The sequence below is a fragment of the Monopterus albus genome, unplaced genomic scaffold (assembly GCF_001952655.1).
Source record: "Monopterus albus unplaced genomic scaffold, M_albus_1.0 scaffold348.1, whole genome shotgun sequence".
Taxonomy (NCBI): domain Eukaryota; kingdom Metazoa; phylum Chordata; class Actinopteri; order Synbranchiformes; family Synbranchidae; genus Monopterus; species Monopterus albus.
This window is the reverse complement of record NW_018128228.1, coordinates 58,296-75,698: the sequence shown is the minus strand read 5'-3', so window position 1 is coordinate 75,698 and position 17,403 is coordinate 58,296. Positions and strand designations below refer to the sequence as shown.

The 17,403-nt window shown below is 39.5% G+C and overlaps 2 protein-coding genes across 10 annotated transcripts in view; one reads left to right on the top strand and one right to left on the bottom strand.

The window, feature by feature from the left end:
* Positions 1 to 11,583, top strand: part of LOC109974783 (C-myc promoter-binding protein-like) — a 75,605-nt gene extending 64,022 nt beyond the window's left edge. For 6 of the 9 annotated variants that reach the window (XM_020625172.1, XM_020625170.1, XM_020625168.1 and 3 more), the window contains 6 exons: positions 404 to 658; positions 1,766 to 1,883; positions 2,858 to 2,884; positions 3,831 to 3,993; positions 4,633 to 4,697; positions 5,252 to 11,583. In XM_020625172.1, coding sequence (XP_020480828.1) covers positions 404 to 658; positions 1,766 to 1,883; positions 2,858 to 2,884; positions 3,831 to 3,993; positions 4,633 to 4,697; positions 5,252 to 5,388 — 765 coding nt within the window. In that variant the 3' untranslated portion in view covers positions 5,389 to 11,583. The remainder of the gene's footprint in view (positions 1 to 403; positions 659 to 1,765; positions 1,884 to 2,857; positions 2,885 to 3,830; positions 3,994 to 4,632; positions 4,698 to 5,251) is intronic. The other 3 variants (XM_020625174.1, XM_020625173.1, XM_020625167.1) reach the window with 1 other exon arrangement.
* Positions 11,584 to 14,361: 2,778 nt separating this feature from the next.
* The window catches only part of LOC109974785 (sodium/potassium/calcium exchanger 1-like), a 17,122-nt gene continuing 14,080 nt past the window's right edge, over positions 14,362 to 17,403 (bottom strand). The window contains 4 exon segments of the mRNA XM_020625175.1: positions 14,362 to 14,823; positions 15,881 to 16,047; positions 16,576 to 16,665; positions 17,272 to 17,400. Of these exon segments, the coding sequence (XP_020480831.1) occupies positions 14,574 to 14,823; positions 15,881 to 16,047; positions 16,576 to 16,665; positions 17,272 to 17,400 (636 nt within the window). The 3' untranslated portion in view covers positions 14,362 to 14,573.

The window sequence follows — 17,403 nt, the reverse complement described above, 5'->3', positions numbered from 1 at the left end:
TTCTCTGTAAGTGGGAAAACTTGAAAAATCGGCAGTGTATCAAATACTTATTTGCTCGACTGTATAAAATGGTTTTACAGAAAGCATTAATTAGCCATAGATACTGAAAAAAAAACATGAAGGTATAATGAGCTAGCCTGTGCACTGGTCTGAGTGCTGCAGTATGTCACTGCTGGTGCTTTGAGTGGTTGCCAGGACATCTGTGCAACTGGCTTAGACCAGCTGGGCTCCACATTTTCCCTCATGTTGATTACTCTGTCCCAAATAGAAGTTTAAGAAAGGAGTGAACTTATGTGTCATTGCTGTGTCTGCTTGTATGTTGATTACTTATCAGTCAGTTTGTAGAGCTCAACAGCAGATCATTCAACTCACTCCTACCATCCACCCACCTTCCCCCAACCAGGACCCACTAAGTATGGAGTGGCGGCTCCACAACCCAGAGCCGGTGACAGTTCCCTACCTGAGCCCTCTGGTGCTGTGGAAGGAGCTGGAGAGTCTGCTGGAGAATGAGGGTGACGCAGTTATCGCAGAGGCCGACATGGTGGACCATCATCCCATCATCTACTGGAACCTGGTCTGGTACTTCAGACGGCTGGACCTGCCCAGCAGCCTGCCTGGTCTCATTCTCACCTCTGAGCACTGTAACAGAGGCTCCCAGGTCAGACACACAGGCACATGGTAGTCTTACTGTAGTTAAGAAGACACTCTCTGGCATAACATTTCCCTGCCCCTTGCCCTAACCATCACAATTAAATGCCTGTCCCCTTACCTAAACCAGATGTTATCCTTAACCCAAAAACTACAGGTGAATCCCAGTTCCTCTAATTTCCCTCACTTGTGTTTTCCTTCCGTCTAAAGTCACATAAGATGTGAGGAAAAAATGCAAGGATAAACTGCAAGGACAGAGGAACTGAGGAAACATGTTTTAATAGACATTGTTTATTGTTTACAATAAATGAGATGTCTTTTATTCAGATTCTTCATGTGAAGCTTCCAATCAGAAACTGATTTCTGACCAAGGGGCATGTCAATCCCTAACAGACTTCCATGAAGGGTGCACTAATATATCCTTGTTAAAGCTCCTCCGGGTAGCCTCCTCGATCCACTGCCTGAATGAGTCACAGAATCATTTGATTAAATTATTGGATTTATTTATTTATTGTTATTGCTGTGACAACAAGAATTTTGACATGGCAGGCCACTGTGGAGAAATGGTACCAGCAGAAACACTGCAGTGATGTTACTTATAAAATACTTTAAAAATCTCCAGTGCCATCCTTCGAGACCTCCAATGTTATATAACATTCATATGTTGACCTTAAATATTTTGTAATTAGTTAAGCCCTCTGTCCATTTTCTATTGCTTATCCAGGTCCAAGTCGTATGTAATTATTAATATTATTTGGAATGGTTATCATCTAGTGCTGAAAACTACTAACAAAAATGTCAGTGAATCTCTACTGGTTTTCAGTGATATCTTTTGTACTTTGGTTGGAATAACTGTGAAACATACAGTATATTAAAGTGCTTTCTGTGTGTTATTAAAAAGGTCTTAAAAGTATTTTAACTTGGTGAACCCTGCAGAGAGCCAGTTAATTCTAATTACATTACAGTACGTGATTTGTGGAGGTTAAATTAAGTGAATCAGAAGTGTTTATGGGGGACACAGACAACAATGGAAATGGATATTTTGTCTGTAAATGACACATCTGTCAGACTGACTGGCAGTGCCTCTCTCTCTCCCTCCCTCTCTCTCTCACATCAGATCCCTCGTGACTGGATGTCAGAGGACAGTAAACATGTACTGATCCAGATCCTGTGGGACAACCTGAAGCTGCACCAGGACCCAATCCAGCCCCTCTACATCCTGTGGAACACGTACAGTAAGTAACACTTCTCTCTGTGTGTGTGTGTGTGTGTGTGTGTGTGTGTGTGTGTGTGTGTGTGTGTCTGCAGAACAGTCCAATCAGAAATTCATCAGGTAATTTACTCAACCATTATGAGTACTCATGGCCGACAGGAAGGTTTTCTCAAAAACAGCTTCAACACTAGAAAATGAAAAGCAAGGTGGACAGTTTGGTGTGTGGATACAGGAGAGGCTATGTGTTTACTATTCGCACATAAAAAAAATGTGGAAAAGGCGACAGTTTTAAAAACAGGAAAGAAATATCTCAAACAAGTTTTAATGCTTGGTGGATGCTGAAAAGTTGGTCTACAGACAAAAGCAAAATGCGACAAAGTACAATGGAAACGGACGATGAACAAATCATGACGTATATGAAGCATGCGTCTTAAAAGTTCACTGAAGAGATGAAAATATCAGATCAGTGTCAATGAGACGTCTTCAAATCAATACTTGATACAAAGATCAATGTAGTATATCACATTTCCTACAGTGTTTCAGTGTTTGTTTTCTTCTGTAATGGTTTAATGGCACCTGGCTGGAGAGTTAGTGCCATAATGTGATTGTTGTTTTTCATATTGTCTATTTTATTGATATTTTTGGATTAAAATAAGACCAAGTTTAAAAATATATATTTTTCAGGTTTAGGTGTAAAATGTAAAACCACATTCATAAACACATTTATTTAGTCATAGTAAAAAAAAATCTGTAATGTATTCAGGCTACTCCACTGTTTTCAATATGATATTAGAATTGCCTCAATCTAACAACTGCACAGCAGCTGGATGTTGATCACTGTAAATGAACGTGACTCTTGTGCTAACATCTCTGTTGCTTCACTCTGTCTGTAATAATCGAACGTTTAATGGAGGAGGAGGTGTGGAAGCAGAAAGCTCCTCCTGGGAGGCTACTAATCCTTGTGCTAACAGGCTCTGTCTGCTCTCTGTCTTCCAGGGCTTAATTGTACTCTGTTATTAGAGAGTGAGTGTTCAACTCTGCTGCAGACTCCCACAGATGAGTCCTGTTGTTTGTGCTCTAATTGTCCTGTCTGAGGCCTGCTGTGTCTCTGTGTTGTATGTTTTTTGCTTGCAGTGTCATCTATGGAAAGTCAGCCTCTACTTTTCATGGTTTCATGTTTGGTGAAACCATGAAAGTGTTTTGTGAACAAATGTGTTTCCAATACAGTCCTATATTTGAATGTAGGTTTGCATCTTTGGATGTCCACTGTGTTCCTCCACTTACTAACATAAACATAAAAAGTTTTTATGTACAGTAGCAACTTTTAGTTCTTTAATTTATAATTAAAGAGTAAATTTTTTCATTTTCTCTATGATGCTTGGCAGGTATAAAAGTTTCAGCATGCCTGCAAATATTTAAGATTGTTTTTATAAGCGTTGTATTAGCAATTAATCTGACTTCTTATTTAATTAAACCTGAAGGAGAACCTGCACTGCTTACAAATACAATAGTGTTACAAACCATTTATTAAGTACTTATAGGTTGCTTATAAATGCTAAATGTAGGGTTAAAAGGGTTGGTTTTCTTTTATTGCCAAATAAAATGTTTGTTCATAAGGTAACATTTTATTCTGTTAAAATGACTGAAAATACATAATCATTTTATTTTAATATTTTAAGTATTTTTGATTAAATTAATTCAGTATTATAAATAAGCACACACCGAGCTTCATGCTCTATAATCTAATAAAGTACTGTTTTTTGGAATATTGGTACTTTTACTAGATCTTAGGCATAAAACGAAGTACTGCTGTATACCGATGCAGATATCCAGCCCCAAGTACTTTTTACTTTTAAAGTGAAAACCTGTTCTTGTTGAGATAATGATAAAACCATCTTCATATTGCATTACTGTTGCACTTCTTGAGCACAAATATGAGTCCATAGCTGAGCTGTGTGTGTTTGGGTAGATGTGGGTTACCCTGTGTCCCGGCCGGTCCTGAAGGAGGAGAAGCCGTTCAGTGAGGAGATACTGCAGAGTGTGGTGAAGAGCATCCAGAGGAACGATGTCAGTCGGCCCATGGCTCAGTTGTTGCAGCTTATGGGCCAGACCCTCGGGGTCAAAAGGCAAAGGTTAGCAGTGACTTAAGGCTTACTGAAGAACTGAATTTCAGAGTCATCACCACTGGAAACACCTCTGTAGAGATTCTTGCATGTGTAAATGAATATATAAACTCTCACATCGTGCAGAGCAGGGAGTTTCTGGGGCTGAGTGAACCACTCATACCAGTCATTAATGTGTGGACTTATAAAGTGATATTTCTCCTGAAATACTGTATGTTGGAGGATAAAACTCTCATCCCCTTGAAATGTGTATGTAGAAAATCTATGTGTATAAACCTTTCAAACCAGTCATACATGTTTCTGACCACACAATTAATTTACACCATTTACATCCAGCACCACAGAGAGCTTGGCTACAGTCACATTCTTTATAAAAGTGCCTTCAATGCCTGGAATAAATTTTGGCTAGTAGATCCAACTACATGTATAATCATAATGGTCCACATATTTTTCGCAATATATAGCCTAATACACTTATTAGATTTATCAAATGTCATTGCATCATAAGCGTAAAGACAAATTTAGTTTCTTTAAAGAAAGGAATGATAAGCTCAGGTTTAGTCACACAGTTTCTCTCATGCTGTCAAAAAAAGTCACTAAGCTGCTGTGCAGTGTCCTGTTTGTTGACCTCCACTTGTTTCTTGTCAGGAGTTTGTACAGAGACATCCTCTTCCTCTCCCTGGTGGCTCTGGGAAAAGATAACATCGATATTGGTGAGTACTAATTTTATGTTTTAGTGGTTACACGTCATATTGATGCGTATTCTTGTGTGAAAGGAGATTTTCCTGAGACCCTACAGATGCATACTGTTACCAAAGAGTATAGAAGTCAAGAGGCGACACTGTGGTGCTTTTTGATAACATCTGCTAGATGATGCAGTGGTAGCGCGGCTGCCATTTTGGACTGAAAATACCAATGGAAGCAATGCAAACCCTACAGACCTCTTTCAAATGTACTCACAACGTGTACACAATCAGAACCAAGGCCCTTTTTGGTTGGTCCCCTTTCTGGCCCACTTTAAAGAGGACTGAGTTCAGTTCATTTAAAAGGGACCACATGTGAAAATTCCCTAAAACACTACAGACAGCTGCACAGGAATGTAAAACAGCTGACTCTAGGTGGATTTGTTAATACAAGTCATTTGATGTATTGACATGGGAAAAGCTTAGAGCAGCTTTAAATAATAGAAATAGTAAAACGAGAAAAAGGCTTCACCCACTTTTTTTTTTTGCATTGTAACGATGCTGAAGTCTTCTTCTTCCCTCAGATGCCTTTGATCGTGAATACAAGTCAGCATACAACCGCCTCATGCCGAGCTTGGTGAAGCTGACCCTTAACTGTGACCGTCCTCCCAGCGCGGGGGTCATGGAGTGTCGCAGGACATTTGGAGAGCCTTACCTGTAAACACTTACCATCCACGTCATTGCTTTAAGACAAGCTCAGGAAACCTGTTGGAAGACTGTGAATATGCACCACAGTAGTGTTGTAAGGAACCTCTGCAAGTAAGTGATCAAAAAGGTATGGTTGACTGTGGTCAGCGTTATGTAGCCTGAAACAACAAGAAACACTTTTACAAACTCTCATCCTCTTGATGACGGAAGCACCATTCATCAGCACCACTTCACCCAGCACTGTTGAGTGACACGCACCTGGTTTCTTTGGAAATCCTGTGAAAATTATATACTGTCAATACACAGCAGTAGAAGATTTTTTTAAATGTAACATTTATATTGTATAGTCATCAGGATATGAAGACTAATAGTAGCAATATTTTAACTTGAAGTCTATTTATACAAAGTCAGTGTTATTTATTGTAGTGTCTTCTTTTTGTTGGGCATAGTGTTTTATTGCGTCCTGTGGATATTGGGTGGTGTTTCACAGCTTAGTCCAGTACAACCTGAACATCCACTTGCTGTAAATAGGGACTGGGTTTCTGTGCTTTGTGAGTGGACATCAGGAAAACAAAGCATTTAAATTAGTGTTGCAATGAATAGTGAATCCACAACTATTTTGGTAAATGATTAATAATTAGTTATTTTTTAAGCAAAAATGTCAAACATTCTCTGGTTCCATGGATAGTGTTTAATAGCATCTGAATCAAACCCGAATCCAGTTGTATGTACAAATCCTTGATCCAATCGGGTTAATTCATGTATTAGTCTAAAAAAAAGTTTACATTTAAGAATCTAGCTTCTTCTAACAGCATTAGCAATGTATTGACACTGAGCGATAGAAACTATAGGAATGTACTCTCAAACCTAAACCATGGACATTTTGCTGTGTTTAAAGGTTGTGGGGCTTTCACCACAATTTTAAAACTGCTCTGGGACTTGATTTATTTACTTTATTAACCATCCTTTCGGTTTTCCTTTTGCTGCACTTGCAGAAGCCCTAGTTACTAAAGGAAAAACATTACAGATAAAATTTTTATTCTACATCATCTTGTGAATATCGGTTAAATGAATCGGTGATGTTTTGCATGCACTTAAAGCTACCTGAAAGTAAACTTGATGCACTGCTACATGTCACAGAATGTGATGGGTCACAGAATACGGTGGAACACTAGTGGCCAGAGAACTTGTCAGAAATAATAGTTCTTACTTGAACATGTTGGAAGGCAGATTAAAATACAGCATAAGTTACCTGTGCATCTTCTCCCACTGTCAAGGTGCACAAACACAGGAAAATAAACTGGAAAGCAAAAAGTGTGGCAACACTTGCAGTGTTCCCAGCAACTTCAGTGCAAAGATAAAAGAACAATGCATTTGGTCATAAAGTCTTCATCAGGGTGGAGGTGCTGAAACCACACCCAATCTTGGAAAGGTTGTCAGCCCAGTGTTGACAACTTAGCAGATTTCTTGTTATAGCGACTTTTGAGACCCCTTTAGCGATTTCTTTTTTTTCCTCAAAACGGAAACTAGCCACAAATCTAGCGACTTGCTGGGCAGAATCTAGCTACTTTCTCCAGGGGAGAGTCATAAGGACTGCCCATTAGGGTGCAGTGTTACTTTCCGAATGCAGTAATGCCCCTCTCAGCTTCTACTCTGTTCAGTGAGTGAGAATAAGGGGCGGCACATTCAGTTGACCAGACTGCTGCCGGCAGAGACCTGAATGAGCTCTGCCTGTAGGAGATGGAGCAGTTCTGGCATCCAGGAAACATGCATTTGCTGAATGAAGTGACAGCTAGCTAGCAAATTATAGCTGTAGGAACACATGAACAAATCACTCTAGTTTTTATAATGTTATAGTGTTAAGGGAGGGGTCATGCTAAGTATGGCTCCAGTGCATCATTGACATCATTGAGCCATGCTTTCTGCCCTGCCCAAAAATTCCTGAACACAGACACGATAAACAGTTTAATGGTCTCCATTATTCAGTACTAAATAGCTCACAGTCTTTATACGTTTTTAGCAACTATTTTCTAAGATGTAAAATATCTTTAGTAACAAATAGTTGATTTTCCTTTGCACATACTTTAATCAGTCTGGATATTTTACCAACTTGGAGCTGGATCCAAAATGGAACTGGCAATCAGAACCCATCTGTATTCAACTGTGAGGATTAGTAGTTTAAATGGTTAAACAATTAACCAGTAAAGAAAACAGCAGACTAAACAGTAATGAACATAAATGCTAGTTGCAGTCCTTTAAATGCGTAAAACCAATTTTTAAACTGCCTTTAATGTTGGTCTAGAAGCCGCAGCTAAACATGTTGTGGGGCCAGAGTAGTGCTCAATATTTAACACTTTATTTTAATATAAATCTTAAAAGCAGTATTGTTTTTTCTTTGTTTGTTTACATTTTTTTAACTTAACATATTCCATCATCACCATAAGAACAGTAACTTCTTTCAGTTTTCTTCAGTGGAACTCTCCACTCTTTGTTAAAAAAACAAACGTGTTACCGTTCATCATGTTTGTACTAAACATGCTGTTGGGGTCAAGAAAAACTCCTGTAGTTTACATTTTATTTCTATGGTTTTACCTAAGTTTAGAAATGAATTTAAGGTTGTGAGAAAGTTTATTACTGTATGAACAGTTTGTCCTAAATCCACCAAAGCTGCTCCGGGGGAGAAACAAAAGTCACTTTTCTGTCGGTGCTGATGAACAAAACTTTCAGCTGATAAATGTGTTTTGGTGGAATATTTGAGTTTACACTTTACAGTTTTTTTTACAAAAGCTTGTTGCATTTTGTTACTTAAACTGTAGCCCCTTCAGGCTATAGTTTGTGTTGAGCTTACCTGCAGTTTACGGTGTTACATGATCACTTAAGCCCGATTGTCTTGAGAAGCTGTGTTGTAATCTACACATGTGGTTTAATTTGAACCTGGTCACTGTGCCCTGTGCATCATCTAAACTCCTGCAAAGCAAACAAATGTTACAAAGTGCTTACAGAATTAAAAAAAGAAACTAATACAGATCAAAATAGCCTCTTTCAGCACCATTGTCGAACACCTTAGAAAATAAATAGGTGTCAGTTTCTAGAAGTTTAACTTACCTGCTACAGACCTGGTTTAACTGAAGATCAGCATCAAACCGTTCACTATAAAGACAGATCTACTGGGGCATCTTATTCACTTCTAAAATGTCTTGTACTGATTAGACTTTGTTGAAGGAAACGGTGTAATCAAACGTCAGTCTGATATAAACATATGTAATGGTTTCACCTCTCATTTTATCAGAAACATGGTTACTGATGATTGGACAACAACCACTTTTGAATTAATGCACCCCCACAGTGGCTGAGAGGAGGATGTGGTCACTAATTCTTACTTTGCAGAAACAATCATATACTGCATGTATATGATTAAAATATGCACAATTGATTTAAAAACAGTATCCCTACCAGTGTGCAACATGAGGTTCTGACACACACATGGAATATTATATTCTGTGCACACACACCTGTTTTGGCAACTCAGTTTAGCTGAACCTTGCTCATTTTGACACAGCAATGAGGTCCAGTTTAACATACACATGCATTTTAAACCCTTCAAAGTTCTGACTTACTTCTAAACTACAGGTAAACTAAGCGACAGTACAACACAACTAAACTGTCCAAACATAAGACAAACACATGTATCCAGATGACCCAAATCACTAAGCACACCTGATTTGTTGCTAACTATTCCTCATTGCACAGCCAAGTGTTCTCACACTTGAGCTCTGAGAAAAAACCTTTACCCACTTATTAAGACATACTGTATGTGTGCATAGGTTTTCTTTCGTTAAACCACCCTGCTGCTGTTCTACAACCACAGATTTGAATGTTTACAAAGCCACATTAAGTCTGTGATGGAACTGAACTGACTTATCTCAGAAGCTTTCTATGAGTTCTGAATTATTTTTGTGTCCTGCCACCGTTTGGGGCTCCTGTGATTTTTCTACATTAGAGTTAAGCTTCTTAGAGGTGATTTGTTAGTGCCTTGTTTTTACTGTCAAACATCTGTGAATACATATTTGGAAGTTTGGTTCAAAGCCCATAGTGCAGCGGGCATGTGACAGCTTTCTTAAAATGTTTTCAATATCCCCAAGGTAACATTCAGTTACTCATTTCAGTCAGATGTATAAAAGTCACACACCAGCTTCATCTCCAACCATGTCACATTAAAGCCAAAAAGAGATTCTCACTTCAGTGCCCACTGGAAACACTAATGATGCAGTGATAAATTTAAGCATAGCTTTTTCTTCTTAAAGTGCCCATGGCATGCTCATTTCCAGCCATTTAATGTTTAATCTTGGGCACCTCTAGATTAGCTTTGCACCCATCGTAACACCAAATAGTCTGTAATTATTTCAAATGATAAAACCCAAGAGCCTACGCCTGTAGAGAGCACAGTTCATGAACGCACACAACTCCTGCTGCCAGTGTTGTGTCAAAATCTGTTTCCCCTAACCTGAATCCTAACACAACCAGTGAGGGGGCTGCTACATGAAATGGGTTTTGAGCAGGGAAACATATCTTGATGGGGGGAACACTCTTCCACACAAAACTGGTTAGGAAGCCAGGACAATGCATCAACAAAAAAATAGCAAATTAGCTATGCTTTCGACACTGACAATACCTCAAATTCTACCTGCATTTTACAGGGTGAAAGAGCATCACCCAAGGGTGACTGTAGCATTCTCATTGCACTTTTTCATCAAAGTAACTTTGGTAATTAGATTTTCATGTATTTGGATTCAATTTCACAGGTAGATTCTTAGACAAATTATAAATTAATTCTGGAGGCTATGCTTGGTGATGGTTAAGGGAAGTACAGGGTATACTACTTGTTAGGGTCTAATAGTGGAAACGCAGCATCTCAGGCAAACCCAGAAGCTAGAGTTAAAATCCAGTTCTATGATTATAAGGCTTCAACACATGATACTGGTAATGAGGTATTCTCACGCATCACAGAATTGGCAAAGCCATATCAGTGCTCAGATTCTTGTCCAAACTGTCTTTTCTCTGGATAACATTTAAAAACAATATTGGCACTGAAAACTCTGAGGGAGAGATGATGTGCATTGAGCTGTCTGAAACAAAACTTCTCATAACCTTTACCTCAGTTTCAGTTTGTGCTTTTTTTTTTAATTACAAAATGTAAACCTAGTCAGTATATGCTCTGTACTTTACAGACACCTTCTGATCGGATGGTTTGATGCAGTAGTCACTCTGACGATCTAGCATTTCATATAAGGTCAGGATTGTGCTGTCTGTGGTCACCACCAGTGACACAGTAGATGTGTCTCTGAAAATCTTGGACCACTGTTTTGAACTGACTATCAAAGATTTTGCTGCACATCTTTCACAATTGTCAACTTTTGTCTCAGACTGCCCCAAGTCACATTATAAATGGGCCTTACACAGTCATTGTTGTCACAAAGTCTAAAAGCGCCTTAACGGGATGGACGTTGGTTCTAAGCATGCAATGGATAAATAGTTTTATTTGACATGTACTTCAAGGCTGTGATGTGTTTGTGTGGAGGTATGGAAAGTGAATCAGGACTTTAAAAATGCAAAGCAAAGGCACATGGGGTGTACAGATTTGTTAGGTGTATAACTTGATATTGCACATCTGGTTCTGCATTTTAAAGCTGCGATTTTATTTCCATTAAAGAGAAAGTGAAACATTCATCATGGGTTATTTAAGTTTTGAAGACTGTGAGATTCTGTTAGAGAGGAAAAAAAGCATAGAACTGGATAAGAACTAGTTGGTGTCACAAAATGTGTATGTTAAACACTGACTGGCACAATGGTTAATGGAGATCCTTAAGTTTAAACTACTGAAGGTCTGAGTCAACCATGTGGGAAGTCTGGGTAGAAGGAAAAGTCAGCAAATTGTACTTTGCCCCTCAAAAGTGAACAGACTCCTTTTAGCCTGAGAATCATCAAAATGCTGGGTCCCAGAGAGGACACATCAACTGCAAAGTTGTAGAATTTTGTGTTGAAAAAATGTACAAATGAATGATTTTACTGAATCTGGGCAGTGTAAATTTTAAACCACCCTTTGTAGAAATCACATTTTATAACAGGTACCTTTAGATGTGATTAAGATTCTGTCTAGTGACAAAAGCTACAGGACTGTTTAGCTGTAAATAAAGTCACTCACACTCTCCTTGCTGGCTTCTTTACTGTCTTTGTAGAGCACTAGTGAAGCATTAATCTTTTACTAATCCAAGCTACAGTCATGACTTGGAAAAGCAAGGTGGGTGGGTCCAACCACTGGAAGGATGGCTATGATGAAGTTTGTACAAATATTCAGTACTGTCTGCACAGCATACCTTCTACCAGCCCTGTGCACTATGGAGGAGTGTGTTCTTTAACTGCCACCATCAGGCCAAAGTTTTGGATCTGAGAACAGCAAGTTTGTCTATTTTTCATCCATCCAGCAAAAATGTTGCTATCACAACCTCGGATGGGCCACTAATGCCACATTCACTCCTGTTTTCAAATACTGCACATAGTCCCACTTCACTGTTAAAAAAATAATTTATTGCAACATGGAAATTTAATTTGAAACATTGATAGTTTTCCTATCAATAATACATGCTTGCATCCACTTTCAACATCCAACAAGAGCATTTAACAAGACAGTAACAGCTGACATTTTGACACCTGTCTGATATACATTTATCTGACCCACCCACCACACACACACACACACACACACACACACACACACGCTCTTATGCACTGACCATGAACAAACTGGTTTGGTTGAATGCAGAACAGACTTCTAAGAATACATTTCAGAAAATACTAAACGTACACAACTGAAGTTGCATCCAGAGATTTTGAATTGCTGCACAGTGAATCTAATGGACATTATATAATTAATGAACTTGATAAAGTCAAGACAGCGGTGTCCCATAAGCATAGGCTCACAATATTAAGGGGAAAGATCCACCTCCAGACAGTTGCACACGATTAACTAAAGCAGTCAGTGATGATGCACGCCATGTTGCACTAGTAGTGCTGTTTTATTGCTTGGTGTGTTTACATTTTCCCTCTAAATACATGATTGGTCACAGATGATGTGACCATCATGTCCTGATATTTCCAGCAGTTACAATGGAGTCAGAAAATATATGAATAATCTAAAACAGCAGTTACTGATTCGGTGGAAACCCCCCAAATCAAAAATGAGGGTTCCTTTCTAGAGCTGTGGGGGTGGGTAAATAAGGAGCGACTTTGGACACAGCCCAGAAAGTTTAATTACACCACAGTTTTCAGAAGGTAGCTGCTGGAAAATGAGATCATGGACTAATTACATCAAGCAACACTGAGGGTGGATTTTTCCATTAATACAGTGCCTTGCGAAAGTATTCGGCCCCCTTGAACTTTGCGACCTTTTGCCACATTTCAGTCTTCAAACATAAAGATATAAAACTGTAATTTTTTGTGAAGAATCAACAACAAGTGGGACACAATCATGAAGTGGAATGAAATTTATTGGATATTTCAAACTTTTTTAACAAATAAAAAACTGAATAATTGGGCGTGCAAAATTATTCAGCCCCTTTACTTTCAGTGCAGCAAACTCTCTCCAGAAGTTCAGTGAGGATCTCTGAATGATCCAATGTTGACCTAAATGACTAATGATGATAAATAGAATCCACCTGTGTGTAATCAAGTCTCCGTATAAATGCACCTGCACTGTGATAGTCTCAGAGGTCTGTTTAAAGCGCAGAGAGCATCATGAAGAACAAGGAACACACCAGGCAGGTCCGAGATACTGTTGTGGAGAAGTTTAAAGCCGGATTTGGATACAAAAAGATTTCCCAAGCTTTAAACATCCCAAGGAGCACTGTGCAAGCGATAATATTGAAATGGAAGGAGTATCAGACCACTGCAAATCTACCAAGACCTGGCCGTCCCTCTAAACTTTCAGCTCATACAAGGAGAAGACTGATCAGAGATGCAGCCAAGAGGCCCATGATCACTCTGGATGAACTGCAGAGATCTACAGCTGAGGTGGGAGACTCTGTCCATAGGACAACAATCAGTCGTATACTGCACAAATCTGGCCTTTATGGAAGAGTGGCAAGAAGAAAGCCATTTCTTAAAGATATCCATAAAAAGTGTCGTTTAAAGTTTGCCACAAGCCACCTGGGAGACACACCAAACATGTGGAAGAAGGTGCTCTGGTCAGATGAAACCAAAATCGAACTTTTTGGCAACAATGCAAAACGTTATGTTTGGCGTAAAAGAAACACAGCTGATCACCCTGAACACACCATCCCCACTGTCAAACATGGTGGTGGCAGCATCCTGGTTTGGGCCTGCTTTTCTTCAGCAGGGACCGGGAAGATGGTTAAAATTGATGGGAAGATGGATGGAGCCAAATACAGGACCATTCTGGAAGGAAACCTGATGGAGTCTGCAAAAGACCTGAGACTGGGACGGAGATTTGTCTTCCAACAAGACAATGATCCAAAACATAAAGCAAAATCTACAATGGAATGGTTCACAAATAAACATATCCAGGTGTTAGAATGGCCAAGTCAAAGTCCAGACCTGAATCCAATCGAGAATCTGTGGAAAGAACTGAAAACTGCTGTTCACAAACGCTCTCTATCCAACCTCACTGAGCTCGAGCTGTTTTGCAAGGCGGAATGGGCAAAAATTTCAGTCTCTTGATGTGCAAAACTGATAGAGACATACCCCAAGTGACTTACAGCTGTAATCGCAGCAAAAGGTGGCGCTACAAAGTATTAACTTAAGGGGGCTGAATAATTTTGCACGGCCAATTTTTCAGTTTTTTATTTGTTAAAAACGTTTGAAATATCCAATAAATTTCGTTCCACTTCATGATTGTGTCCCACTTGTTGTTGATTCTTCACAAAAAATTACAGTTTTATATCTTTATGTTTGAAGCCTGAAATGTGGCAAAAGGTCGCAAAGTTCAAGGGGGCCGAATACTTTCGCAAGGCACTGTAGCACTGCTCATTATGTGATTTCTACCATGTGTCTACTGTGTGCCAGGTCAGCCTTTTTACATTACGTCTGGTAATACCTAACATATCTTACATACAGTATTGCTCCTGTCCTCAATACAGTAAGTCATGCAGCAGTGCCAAGTGCTTTCCACCTCATCCTGACAGCTTAGATTGAAACGGGACAGACGAAGATACGAAGCTCCAGCAAGACGCTGAGGACGAGGAACACAAAGTACAGTACGAACATGGTGAGACCCAACATTCGGCTCATCTTCCAGCGACAGGTGGCGATGGAGATAATGACAAAAAGAAGCATGAGAAAGAGCAGCACAATGGTGCAGAACAAGCCGTTGGAGCTGACAGCTACTGGCTCGCCATTGTGGACCAGAGTGTACATGAGCCATGGGACCGGCAAACTAGAACCAGAGGACAGATGTATGTGTTTGTCAGGTTTATAGTTCACACACAGTGTACGTTGAAGTCAGAAGTTGACATACACCTTAGCCAAATACATTTATACTCAGCCTTTCACAACTCCCGACATTAAATCCTATAATCATTCTCTGTCTTAGGTCAGTTAGGATCACTACTTTAATAAAGAAATAAAGTACTTTCTATTGTACTGCATTTGTTTGATGGAAACAGTTTATTACTTGTCAGATTAAGGATTTACATAACATGATAAGATGGTAACACTCCCTGTATTTTCCAACTGATTTCCCAGAAATGTTCCTAATGATTTCCTAATTGCTAGGACACTTCCAAGAAAGGCCTAGGCAATTTGATACCAGTGATAAGGGAAATGGAAAAACATTAAATTGCTAAAGGTATTATGTACCAACTAGTTTATATTCAAGCTTATGTCATTTCTTCTGGCATTTTGCCTTTGTCAGTGAGTCATAGAGAGGCAGACAGGGAATGGGGGAGGCAGAGATGGAGAGAGGGGGAAGATCTGTAACAAATGTCAGCAACTCAAGTTTCAGCTATATTCAAGTTTTAACACAAAACTGGGAAATTGTGTAGGAGATACTGTAGGTGAAAAACAGTAGTCCATTAGTTCATTTGTTTAGACAATATTACATCGTCTGAAACACCAAACTAAGGAATTTGACCCCTCAGGTCCCCGGGTGAACACAGAGAGGCTTTGCTGATCTGTTAATTGAGGAGTGATAACAACAAGCAATACCCATGTCAGTGTTCACCTCCCAACTTATGTCTCATTAGCAACTTAGATATTTGTCCCAAAATGTAAGATCATAATCTGACTACCTTGTTGCCATATTTGACTGTTATATTATGGTGTAGAGGTAAATGAGGTGGTTCATAATGCTTTCTTCAACTTACAAATACTGGCCTGCATTAGTCCCCCGGCAGTTATTTAATACCAGATTTTATATGACCATTTACAGTCATATCAAAATTATCAAGTTCTCTTCTAGTTTCAGCTACAAAATTAATACTGCAGCCACTCACCCCACAGTGATGTCAAAGATATTACTGCCCACTGAGCTCGACACAGCCATGTCCCCCAGACCTTTCCGGGCCACAATCACACTGGTGATGAGGTCAGGGATGGATGTCCCGGCCGCCAGAATGGTCAGGCCCATGATTTCCTCCGACAGGCCCACAGTCTCACCCACCTGTAAAAGAGAGAGGATGAAAACGGATGCCAGTTCAGTAGTTGACATGTCACTGCTGACTTAGTGATTATGGAATCAGAAATGTTTTATTCAGAATCAGAAACATCTGGCCACATCCTTAATGTGGCTGTAAACTGCAGAAGTAATGGATTATTTTAAACCGTTTTTTGTTTTTGTTGTTTCTTTCCTGGTTGGTCATTTTATCAGTTTACCACATCCCCAGCTCAGACCAAAACCAAATTTGTGGCTCCCTCCAGCCCAGCAGCTTAAATCATAATGGCTTTTAACAAAAAACAATCCAAGAGCTTATTGGGGTTTATTCTGAATCGTTATACTTGATGGAAAATCAGTTAAAAATAATCAATATAATCAGTCTGAGTGAAAAATATAGTTACAGTTGTCAGTAAAATGTCAGTAATTTCTTTAATTATTTCAGTTCACGGTACTTTTACCAACCCCCACTTTGTTTTACAGCTTCACTGGCTACAACAATTTCCACACTATATGTTAGGCAAAGTGTCAACCAACCTGGTGAGCCCACCACACCATCAGGTAGGAGAACACGCCGATCCACAGGATGGAGCCAATAAACGTGAGAGCAAAATATTTCCTGGATGCCTGGAAAATACAGAAGTTCAGAAAAACTGCCAGAGAACGTTATGACCTACCATGTAAATATCATTCTTATAATCGGAACTTCATTAGCAACTAAATAACTATAGAGCAACAAGTTCGGGCACAACCTCACCCACTCTCAAGGTGCACAGACAAGGGTAAAAAACTGAAAAACAAAGTGTCTAGAAACACTTGCAGTGTTTTGAGCCATTTTAATGTGAAGACCAACTTATTTTGGCACAGTGTTTCAGCTGTTAACCAACCTAATGCTTCACCTAGCCAGCTTGTTGTATCAAAGTTTTGTTAAATCATTATTAGCTGTAGCCCTAATTGGAATGGATCATTTTATTTGGTTGAAATTACTCTTTAATATCATAATGCATACTACTGGTTAAACTCACCAATTGTAGGGTTACATTAAGATCATTCAACACCAGCACGCTCTTATTAAAACTTCTGGGAACACACCAATTCAAGTTAGACCCTGTGGAATCGAGGGGATCCAGCTGAAAACTTGTGCAGGTCTGGACTGGAGATGTTAACATGGTCTCACTGTGGTCCACTTTAATGATGAGGTGCTGTTTTGCTGGTGTTTACGCAGGTACTCACCAGGCTGCGAACATCAGGCAGCGTGAGCCACAGCGGGAACACGATGGGCAGCAGGAACAGATAGGTGGCCTGCTTGCGCCTGGTTACTGGCCACGCTAAAGACAGTGGCTCATTTTCCTCCTCTTTCTCCTT